At 41.1% G+C, this 12398-nt stretch overlaps 1 protein-coding gene across 5 annotated transcripts in view; it reads right to left on the reverse strand.

Annotated features, from left to right (window-relative positions):
• Window positions 1-12398, reverse strand: part of LOC123723699 (cell surface glycoprotein MUC18) — an 81230-nt gene extending 68832 nt beyond the window's left edge. For 4 of the 5 annotated variants that reach the window (XM_045724351.1, XM_045724352.1, XM_045724348.1 and 1 more), the window contains exon 1: window positions 12112-12398. In XM_045724351.1, coding sequence (XP_045580307.1) covers window positions 12112-12175 — 64 coding nt within the window. In that variant the 5' untranslated portion in view covers window positions 12176-12398. The remainder of the gene's footprint in view (window positions 1-12111) is intronic. The other variant, XM_045724349.1, reaches the window with a different exon arrangement.

Raw genomic sequence — 12398 nt, forward strand, 5'->3', positions numbered from 1 at the left:
TTTTTCACCCCGGAGGTTTTATCTGGACATGGTTCGTCAGGACTTCAAACAGCCGAAGCTAAGTAACATTAACATGATGCCTTCTAATTGCAGTCGTTGTACTTATAATATACAGGAGAACGATCGCCTTACGGCAAGGATAGCTGTGCTGCAAGCCCAGCTTCAGACGCAATCCTTAGGCAAGGGTAATTTCAGTGTAGGAAAGGATGAAACAGCGTCTGTACCACCAGTGTGTACAGATAGTAACGTTAGTATAAAGCTTAGTGGAGTCTGCCACTAGCACAGTCAGTGTAGTCAGCTCAGCTTTCCCCATTGAGACCGTGTCTGTGCCTCGATCTAGGTTGGGCAAAATTAAAGATGGCGGTGTTCGCTTTAGCAATCTCACTAGTATAAAGACCTCCTCCATTCCTGCCATTATTGAAAGAGATTGTGATACCTCACATCTCAAAATTGGGTTACTTAATGTTAGATCCCTCACTTCCAAGGCAGTTATAGTCAATTAACTAATCACTGATCATAATCTTGATGTGATTGGCCTGACTGAAACATGGCTTAAGCCTGATGAATTTACTGTGTTAAATGAGGCCTCACCCCCTGGTTACACTAGTGACCATACCCCCCGTGCATCCGGCAAAGGCGGAGGTGTTGCTAACATTTATGAAAGCAAATTTCAATTTACAAAAAAAAAACAATGACGTTTTCATCTTTTGAGCTTCTAGTCATGAAATCTATGCAGCCTACTCAATCACTTTTTATAGCTACTGTTTACAGGCCTCCTGGGCCATATGCAGTGTTCCTCACTGAGTTCCCTGAATTCCTATCGGATCTTGTAGTCATAGCAGATAATATTCTAATTTTTGGTGACTTTAACATTCACATGGAAAGTCCACAGACCCACTCCAAAAGGCTTTCGGAGCCATCATCGACTCAGTGGGTTTTGTCCAACATGTCTCTGGACCTACTCACTGCCACAGTCATACTCTGGACCTAGTTTTGTCCCATGGAATAAATGTTGTGGATCTTAATGTTTTTCCTCATAATCCTGGATTATCGGACCACCATTTTATTGCGTTTGCAATTGCAACAAATAATCTGCTCAGACCCCAACCAAGGAGCATTAAAAGTCGTGCTATAAATTCTCAGACAACCCAAAGATTCCTTGATGCCCTTCCAGACTCCCTCTGCCTACCCAAGGATGTCAGAGGACAAAAATCAGTTAACCACCTAACCGAGGAACTCAATTTAACCTTGCGCAATACCCTAGATGCAGTTGCACCCCTAAAACTAAAAACATCTGTCATAAGAAACTAGCTCCCTGGTATACAGAAAATACACGAGCTCTGAAGCAAGCTTCCAGAAAATTGGAACGGAAATGGCGCCACACCAAACTGGAAGTCTTCCGATTAGCTTGGAAAGACAGTACCGTGGAGTATCGAAGAGCCCTCACTGCTGCTCGATCATCCTATTTTTCCAACTTAATTGAGGAAAATAAGAACAATCCGAAATTTCTTTTTGATACTGTCGCAAAGCTAACTAAAAAGCAGCATTCGCAAATGGAGGATGGCTTTCACTTCAGCAGTAATAAATTTATGAACTTCTTTGAGGAAAAGATCATGATCATTAGAAAGCAAATTACGGACTCCTCTTTAAATCTGCGTATTCCAAAGCTCCATTGTCCTGAGTCTGCACAACTCTGCCAGGACCTAGGATCAAGGGAGATACTAAGGTGTTTTAGCACTATATCTCTTGACACAATGATGAAAATAATCATGGCCTCTAAACCCTCAAGCTGCATACTTTTTATTTTATTTTTTAAATCTTTATTTTAACAGGGAAAACAGACTGAGACATGGATCTCTTTTACGGCTGTGCCCTGTGTAAACATGTTGACATGTACAATTTTAGGCATACAGACAAGAACATTTCAAACATACAAAACAAAGACACAATTCAACAGAAACAATCACAGACAACATCATATTGATCCTCCATAACATTTAAACATACTGGACAGATAACATACTGGACCCTATTCCAACTAAACTACTGAAAGAGCTGCTTCCTGTTCTTGGCCCTCCTATGTTGAACATAATAAACGGCTCTCTATCCACCGGATGTGTACCAAGCTCACTAAAAGTGCCAGTAATAAAGCCTCTCTTGAAAAAGCCGAATCTTGACCCAGAAATTATAAAAAACTATCGGCCTATATCGAATCTTCCATTCCTCTCAAAAAAAATTGAAAAAGCTGTTGCGCAGCAACTCACTGCCTTCCTGAAGACAAACAATGTATACGAAACGCTTCAGTCTGGTTTTAGACCCCATCATAGCACTGAGACTGCACTTGTGAAGGTGGTAAATGACCTTTTAATGACGTCAGACCGAGGCTCTGCATCTGTCCTCGTGCTCCTAGATCTTAGTGCTGCTTTTGATACCATCGATCACCACATTCTTTTGGAAAGATTGGAAACCCAAATTGGTCTACATGGACAAGTTCTGGCCTGGTTTAGATCTTATCTGTCGGAAAGATATCAGTTTGTCTCTGTGAATGGTTTGTCCTCTGACAAATCAACTGTAAATTTCGGTGTTCCTCAAGGTTCCGTTTTAGGACCACTATTGTTTTCACTATATATTTTACCTCTTGGGGATGTCATTCGAAAACATAATGTTAAATTTCACTGCTATGCGGACGACACACAGCTGTACATTTCAATGAAACATGGTGAAGCCCCAAAATTGCCCTCGCTAGAAGCCTGTGTTTCAGACATAAAGAAGTGGATGGCTGCAAACTTTCTACTTTTAAACTCGGACAAAACAGAGATGCTTGTTCTAGGTCCCAAGAAACAAAGAGATCTTCTGTTGAATCTGACAATTAAACTGGATGGTTGTACAGTCGTCTCAAATAAAACTGTGAAGGACCTCGGCGTTACTCTGGACCCTGATCTCTCTTTTGAAGAACATATCAAGACTGTTTCAAGGACAGCTTTTTTCCATCTACGTATCCATGCTTTTGTTACTTCTAGGCTGGACTACTGCAATGCTCTACTTTCCGGCTACCCGGATAAAGCACTAAACAAACTTCAGTTAGTGCTAAATACGGCTGCTAGAATCCTGACTAGAACCAAAAATGTTGATCATATTACTCCAGTGCTAGCCTCCCTACACTGGCTTCCTGTTAAGGCAAGGGCTGATTTCAAGGTTTTACTGCTAACCTACAAAGCATTACATGGGCTTGCTCCTACCTATCTTTCCGATTTGGTCCTGCCGTACATACCTACACGTACGCTACGGTCACAAGATGCAGGCCTCCTAATTGTCCCTAGAATTTCTAAGCAAACGGCTGGAGGTAGGGCTTTCTCCTATAGAGCTCCATTTTTATGGAATGGTCTGCCTACCCATGTGAGAGACGCAGACTCAGTCTCAACCTTTAAGTCTTTACTGAAGACTTATCTCTTCAGTAGGTCCTATGATTAAGTATAGTCTGGCCCAGGAGTGTGAAGGTGAACGGAAAGGCTGGAGCAATGAACCGCCCTTGCTGTCTCTGCCTTGCCGGTTCCCCTCTCTCCACTGGGATTATGTGGAATATTGAGATTTTTTGAAAAATGTATCTATGACTAAATGTTAATTATTGCACCTAGGTACATACCGTACACACTCCCCAACCACCATATCTGATAGGTCATTAAAGACATCAGGCATCTGTCTGTGGTGAGGCTTCACTCACAATGATTCCAAGCAGAGTGTGAAAAAAATATATGAATTATGCAGGATCACGTCCCAGGTTACTACTTTGATTTCCTGGATACATTTGACTGTAGGGGGGGTTCTACCTAAACAATTCATTGTTACATAAACAGGACAGGGATGGAGAATGCATTCCACTGGCTGTAACTGCTTGCTCTTATCAGAAGGCTAAGGTGAACAAGGTTTTCTAATGTAAGAACTCTGTCACAGAGAAAATTAAAATGGGGCTTGGAAGTGAAACAGCGGCATTCCACACTCTATCCCCTCTGCCAGAGGCCTGAATTTAGGGACTTCCGTTTCAAGCACAGCTCTCCGCTGATTCGCTACCCAGATCTGCACTTCTTTATGTAAAAGTTGTGAGGTTGGGCACAAGGACTTTTATTGTGTACATTGACAGGCAGCCCCCTCGCAACAGCAGTTGTCTGGAATGGAGCACCCAGGCCCTCACCAGCTTTTCTCAGCCATGGTGAAAAAGATGGCCATTTAATGGGAGATGTCTTTGTGATGAGCATGCCCTTTGACCCTGTAATTGTCTGGTGTTACAGGAAGTACATTCTATCATTATCAAAAGGTCGTTATAGGAATCCCTGACGCTACCATCCCTCCTTTGATGTCTCAGAAATAGAATGTTTTTACTATCGTGAAAAGCTTATTTGAGACAGAAAAGAGCCCTCAATACATTTCCCAGAATACAGAAGGTTTATTTAGGTATAAGCAGCTTCATTTATGTATTTAGATAAATTATTAAAGTAATGTTGCTACTTTGAGGGTAAATATCAAAGTATTCACTGGGGCCTTGTGGCCAACAACAAGCTAGCATGCTGGCATTCTGTGTCCAGTATGACGCTTGGCCTGGATAGCAAGGAGATAAGGGCGATAACTTTTGATCACTCTGGCATAGTAATCAATTGAGGCTGATATGAATTCCAACACAGCAAGACCAGACTAGACACATTCTTTTCAGACTGAATGCATCTGACGTTTCATGCAGCTGTCAGATGTGGATGATGCCCATCGAAGAATAGACCAGACAGACAGCATATGGACATTTGAAATCATCTGTGTTTAACCTTTTACTGCAGGGTCACACAGTTTCGTTATATTTCAGTCTTCTGTGATATGTATAAAGTGTTATATTGGGATGCAAACTCAAAATGGAATACATTTCAACTCTATATCTGACATGGTACAGGTGTCTTCTTTTTTTGTAAGCCCATAACCATGTGTTTGAGGTAGTTGCTAGTCTAAAAAAATCTACTTTGAAACAAAAATACATCCCAAAAGACTGAAATATAACAAAACTATTTGACATAGAAACACCAGATTTTCTGCAGGTTTAAAAAAATAATGTTTATTAATTATGAAATTACAAAAAATATTAATAACATTCCACCCATAAGCCCATTAGGTCATTTGACTGCAGGAAAGGGGAACATGTTTGAAATTAAACTGACAACGTGAATTGAGTGCTGTTAATCCAAATCCATAGTAAGAAATCAAGAACAGGACCAACAGTAAAGACTGAGGATGTAGCCTATAAATTCATATGACGTAACCTGCTATCTACCCCTGCTATCTGTATTTTTAACATGATAGCTATGGCATTCCGACAGTAGTCCAAAACTAGCATAACCTTCCTGAGAGACAAGGGGTGTGGGATAAAAGGGGAGGTGGGAAGAGGATGTAAAGGGGTAAGAGGGAAGGGAAGTCAGACATGCAAAGGAAGGGTTATAGGGGAAAGAGGGAAGCCATGACCGTCTGTCTAAACAAACAAAAACAGACAAACGGTATGAAAAAAATGCTTTGAAATGACCGATCTATAAATAAGGATATTATATGCACCACCAGGCCACCGCACCCTTCCACTGATCATGTTGTTGACATACGTGTTTTACTAGCCTGAGTTATGATACTCTACACCACCATTCATTTTTCACATCGTGAATAAAAAAAAAAAAATGGACATTAATTGTGTGTTTGGTGTAAGCTTACCTTTTTGATCACCGTGTGGTTCTCTCTCGGACAAGTTGGGAGTTCCCTGCCAAGAGGGGTGACATGGAGGCCCGGCTGGCTTTGCTAGCCTAGCTAGCATGGAGCCTCAAGTGGAGGACGCTAACAAAAGTTTTCAATGCTGCAGGAGCTGTGTTTAATTTCCTTTATAACGGGACAATGTGGACCAACAAGACTTCCAATGTAGCAGCTGTTTGCTTGCAGAGGACTACAGGAGCAAAGTGCCTACTCTTAGCAAACAAGTAGCGAACCTAAGCAAGCTACTGGGGAATCCACGCCCGCCTGCTTTTTCTTTCTCCTCCACTCTAGTAGTCGGACGCCACTCTGGCCTGATAGAAGTGTCGCCGCCGTGTCGGCTCTCCACAGCCAACTGGCCGGTACTCTGCAGGGATCCCTCCCAGAAGGGGTCTCCCCCTTCCTTGGAGAATGGAGTTGGTGGGATGATCCTGGTGGATGTTCCTGTTCTCAATCCTACCAACCAGACATGGAGATATGTCACTCGCAGTGAAAACTGAAAACATTGTCCTCTTGCAACGGGGATCTCCTTGGAGATGTTATGCCCGGACCGGACGCAGACCAGAAACAGCTTCGCTGCCCTGGATCCAGAGGCTCTGGCACCTTCTTACATGGCGGCTTCTGATTCGAGATTGGATCCGGAGGAACCTGCACCTTCGTCCTCTGTTCTGTCTCCCTCTCGGGTACCTCGGGTTCAGATCCTCAGAGCTCTCACCCTCATCAGACTGTGAGGCTGTCTGAGACTCCGGCCCATTCATTATCCACCATGGATACTACAGCTGGCTCGGGTCCATTGGGCCCCACTGCCCTTTGGTCCTCGAGGGTTTTGCAAAACCACTTGAGGTGAAAGAAAGGCGGGACCTCCTCAACCATTGCACCAGCTGTCGTCATCGACAGTTCTATGGTAGGAAACATCATGGTTCCCGGGGGAAAAACTCTGTGCTATCCTGGAGTACTGGACATTACAAGGCTGCTTCTGTTTCAAACTACATTAGGGGGGCTAGCTCGGAACTTCTGAAAATAGATTGTAAAGACCTGATTCTAGCACTGAAAGATTCCAAAAAACAAACAATTATTTTAGGTCCGGTACCATCTTTGGGCCACGGGTGTTAAAGAATTCAGCAGGCTACTGTTGAAATCACTTTTGCAGATAACTTTGACACCTTCTGGAAACAGAAGATGATCTAAAGGAATGATGGATTCCATCCAAATCATCTTGGCTCCTGGACTCAGTCCATGCATTTCAAGGCTGCGTTGAGACAATGACTTATCAATGACCCAAGCCCAGCTCAGATAATCCCTACCATTCTGTCGCTGAGTTGTCATAATTCTGCAGCAAATGTACATTATCCCAGGGGCATTGGCAGACATAATGTAAGTAACCTAATTTATGTCCCTCTAACTGCCCTGAAAGCCTCTGTTGATCCAACAGCTATTGTATGCAGTAATCATGTGCCAATGACCAGGGTTCATGTGCCCTAGTAGGAAGTCCACTGTGTGCAGCTCCCCCTACACTATTAGCTAAAACATAAATAACATGAGCATGTCTACTTCTGCTAAGCTTCCAATTAAAGCAATAAAGAAAATCAAGCATCCCAGAAAAGTGCTAAAAAAAAAGAAACAAGGTTCATGAAATCAATAACTTGCTAATAACAGATGGCATTCATATTCTGAAACTCACTTAGATAATACATTTGATGATACAGTGGTAGCAATACATGGTTATAACATTTACAGAAAATACAGAAATGCCAATGGTGGGGGTGTTGCTGTTTATATTCAGAACCACATTCCTGTAAAGCTTAGAGAGGATCTTATGTTAAATACTGTTGAAGTAATATGGCTACAGGTTCATCTGCTTCACTTAAAGCCCATTCTTGTGGGAAGCTGCTATAAACAACCAAGTGCTAACAGTCAGTATCTGGATAATACAGTTGTGTATGTAAACTCGTTTTTCAACCACTCCACACATTTCTTGTTAACAAACTATAGTTTTGGCAAGTCGGTTAGGACATCAGATTATTTCACTTATAATTCACTGTATCACTATTCCAGGGGGTCAAAAGTTTACATAAACTAAGTTGACTGTGCCCTTAAACAGCTTGGAAAATATCATAAAATTATGTCATGGCTTTAGAAGCTTCTGATAGGCTAATTTACATCATTTGAGTCAATTGGAGGTGTACCTGTGGATGTATTTCAAGGCCTACCTTCAAACTCAGTGCCTCTTTGCTTGACATCATGGGAGAATCTTTAAAGACTTTAAAAACCTTAAATAAAATTTTGGGCAAAAAGGCAAACTCGGCTCCATCATTCATTGAATCAGATGGCTCATTCATTACAAAACCCACTGATATTGGCAATTACTTGAATTATTTTTTTACTGGCAAGATTAGCTAACTTAGGCATGACATGCCAGCAACAAATGCTGACACTACACACTAACTAACTGATCAAATTATGAAAGACAAGCATTGTAATTTTGAATTCCGTTAAGTCAGTGTGGAAGAGGTGAAAACAATATTGTTGTCTATCAACAATGACAAGCCACCGGGGTCTGACAACTTGGATGGAAGATTACTGAAGATAATAGTGAACGATATTGCCACTCCTATTTGCAATATTATCATTAATCTATGCCTACTAGAAAGTGTGTGGAGGGAAGCAAAAGTCTTCCCTGGAGGGAAGCAAAAGTCATTCCGCTACCCAAGAATAGTAAAGCCCCGTTCACTGGCTCAAATAGCCGACCAATCAGCCTGTAACCAACCCTTAGTAAACTTTTGGAAAAAATTGTGTTAGAGCAGATACAATGCTATTTTACTGTAAACAAATTGACAACAGACTTTAGCACGCATATAGAGAAGGACATTCAACAAACACGCCACTTACACAAATGACTGATTATTGTCTGAGAGAAATTGATGATAAAAAGACTGTGGGAGCTGTTTTGTAAGACTTCAATGCGCCTTTTGACATTATTGATCATAGTCTGCCGCTGAAAAAACATATGTGTTATGGCTTTACACTCCCTGCTATATTGTGGATAAAGAGTTAACTGTCTAACAAAACACATAGGGTGTTCTTTAATGGAATCCTCTCCAACATAATCCAGGTAGAATCAGGAATTCCCTAGGGCAGCTGTCTTGGCCCCTTACTTTTTCAATCTAATGACTTGCCACTGTCTTTGAGTAAAGCCAGTATGTCTATGTATGCAGACGACTCATCACTATACACGTCATCTACTACAGCGAGTGAAATCACTGCAACCCTTAACAAAGAGCTGCAGTTAGTTACAGAATGGGTGGCAAGGAATAAGTTAGTCGTAAATCTTAAAACTAAAAGCATTGTATTTGGGACAAATCATTCACTAAACCCTAAACCTTAGATAAATATCATTCATAAATCTTGTTATGAATAATGTGGAAATTGAGCAAGTTGAATTGACTATCTGTATTGTGTCCAGCCACCCACCACCTGCCAACCTCTCTTTACGCTACTGCTACTCTCTGTTAATCATATATGCATAGTCACTTTAACCATATCTACATGTACATACTACTTCAATCAGCCTGACTAACCGGTGTCTGTATGTAGCCTCGCTAATTTTATAGACTTGCTACTGTATATAGCCTCGCTACTGTTTTTCACTGTTGTTTTTATTTCTTTACTTACCTAGTTGTTCACCTAATACCTTTTTTTGCACTATTGGTTAGAGCCTGTAAGTATGCATTTCACTGGAGGGTCTACACCTGTTGTATTCGGCGCACCTGAAAAACTTTGATTTGATTTGACTAAACTGCTTGGAGTAACCCTGGATTGTAAACTGTCATGGTCAAAACATGTTGATACAACAGTAGCTAAGATGGGGAGAAGTCTGTCCATAATAAAGCACTGCTCTGCCTTCTTAACAACACTATCAACAAGGCAGGTCCAACAGGCCATAGTTTTGTTGCACCTGGACTACTGTTCAGTCATATGGTTACGTGCCACAAAGAGGGACCTCGTAAAATTACAATTGGCTCAGAACAGGGCAGCACGTCTGGGCCGTAAAGGTACACAGAGAGTTAACATTAATAATATGCATGTAAATCTCTCATGGCTTAAAGAGGAGGAGAGATTGACTTCATCACTACTTGTTTTTGTAAGAAGTGTTGACATGCTGAAGGTACCGAAATGTCTGTTCAAACTACTAGCACACAGCTTGGACACCCATGCATACCTCACAAGACATGCTACCAGAGGTCACTTCACAATCCCCAAGTCAAGAACAGACTATGGGAGGCACATAGCACTACATATAGCCATGACTACATGGAACTCTATTCCACATCACGTAACTGATGCAAGCAGTAGAATCCGATTTAAAAAACAGATAAAAATACACCTTATGGAACAAAGGAGACTGTGAAGAGAAACACACACAGGAACAGACACATGCATTCGCACACATGCTAGCATGCACACTCTACACACGTACATTGTGTAATATTGTTGTAAGGTGGTGTTATACATTTTGTATTGTAGATATGTTGTGGTGTAATAATGTTATATGATGTACTGTTTTATTTGTGATGTAAGTGCCTTAATGTGTTTGGACCCCAGGAAGACTAGCTAATGGGGATCCCTAATAAATACAAATACAATGTGTCTTGTTTCCATCCATAAGCAAACATTTTGCCTTAATTTCCCCTCACCTTTTCGCCTAGGAATCATTCTGGTTTGATTTATGTGTAGATTTGGCATACTGCACCCATCACACAGTGATGATATTTGACTCAGGTCTCGTGGTCTGGTGATAACACAGATATGCTATTCACTACTGTGACTGACAAAGATTAACCCTGGTAGGAAGACATGACCTGACAGTAAGTAGCTAGGCTGCTGATTTTCCATATTCCACCAAATGACCCAAAAACATTTGTAACAACCAGTATATCTGCGAAGCACCTAACAAAAACATAGCTAGACCTTAGAGTAGGCTCCCTAAAATTATAAATCATTTCAATCTTTCATTATGGTCAATTGGGTGGTACAAGCCATGAATGCAGATTAGCCGACAGCCATGGTATATCAAACCGTATACCACGGATATAAAAAACATTTATTTTTACTGCTCTAATTACATTGGCAAACAGTTCATAATAGCAATAAGGCACCTCAGGGGTTTGTGGTATATGGCCAATATTCCACGGCCAAGGGCTGTATCCAGGCACTCCGCGTTGCATCTTGCCTAAGAACCACCCTTAGCCGTAGTATATTGGCCATATACCACACCCCCGGTGCCTTATTGCTTAAATATATAATCGCATCAGTGCAATGCTTTTCACAATTGCAGTTATCTGAATAAATAGTCTAATATAGTTTTGATCTAAAAGAAGTAAGCTATAGAACTGATTAGAAAAGTGGTCTCTTTGAGACCATTTTCATATTTTTCATTGCCAGTTACAGATTGCATTCCACAAGAGTCACACATTCTTAAAATTACAGTCTCTGGGTATTCAGTCAAAACAAAATAATTAATCATATACAGTAATAGTGAGGGCATGCATACAGCATGAAAAAAGAGCTTACCTTTTTGTTAATATATGTAGGCTAAATGACACAATCTAATAACCATCTTTCAAGACAGAAATTGCTGTATAGGGGTGACTAATTCAATCCACTTATTCTGTTCACTTACTACTAGTATTTATATGATGACAAATAAATAACTATTTTAAACGCATTGGACACGCACACGTGTTCTGATGTAATTCGCAAAGACTTCCAATTACTTGAATTAATTCGTTATTGTAACTAGTCCACATACATTGGGGCGGTAAGTAGCCTAGTGGTTAGAGCATTGGGCCAGTAACTGAGAAGTTGCTGGATCGAATCCCTGACCTGACAAGGTAAAAATCTGTTCCCTGATAGGCCGTCATTGTAAATAGGAATTTGTTTTTAACTGACTTGCCTAGTTAAATAAAGGTTAAAAAAAAACGTTTGAATTCCATACAGTATAATTTAACTATAACTGACAGTAGAAAATAGATATGCGTTTTACATCCCATGCAGCTATATTAATAATTTGTGATAATAAGATATAATTTTCTTTTCAACTTACATAAACGATTGACCAGAAAAATGTCAGAACAAGGTAGCAACATCACATGTTTGAAGTTTGCTGGGTCTACGCAGCCTTATTCAGAGCGGGGCAGCGTAGCGCTCCATCAAGTAGCCAGCCTTCAGTAGCCAAGCAACCCCGCAAAGTTTCCAATGTACAGTACAGTCACAAAACGATACACCGCTGAAAAACGCATCCTATGCAGAGTTTTCAAGAAGTTAGATCTGCATTAGGTCACATACCTTTCCAGGTCACGGAAAGCAGGAAAAGTCCCACGAACGTGGAAGCGTTCATTCGTAAAGCCATGTCGTCCTGAGAGTGAGTTTGAAGACTGGCCGATCCTGGCAAACTGCAAGACAGACGCTGGGTGCAAGAGGTGTAGGGCAGATAGGGTTGACAGCGACTGTGCTGTTAGTAGGAGGAACTTATAGGGGAGGGAGCTCAATACAGTAAGTAGCCTAATCTTTATGAACAGATAGCCTAAATGATAACATGGTTTGGTACAAGGGTTCCTCAATTGTCTAGAATG

The sequence above is a fragment of the Salmo salar genome, chromosome ssa09 (genome assembly GCF_905237065.1).
Source record: "Salmo salar chromosome ssa09, Ssal_v3.1, whole genome shotgun sequence".
NCBI classification, from domain to species: domain Eukaryota; kingdom Metazoa; phylum Chordata; class Actinopteri; order Salmoniformes; family Salmonidae; genus Salmo; species Salmo salar.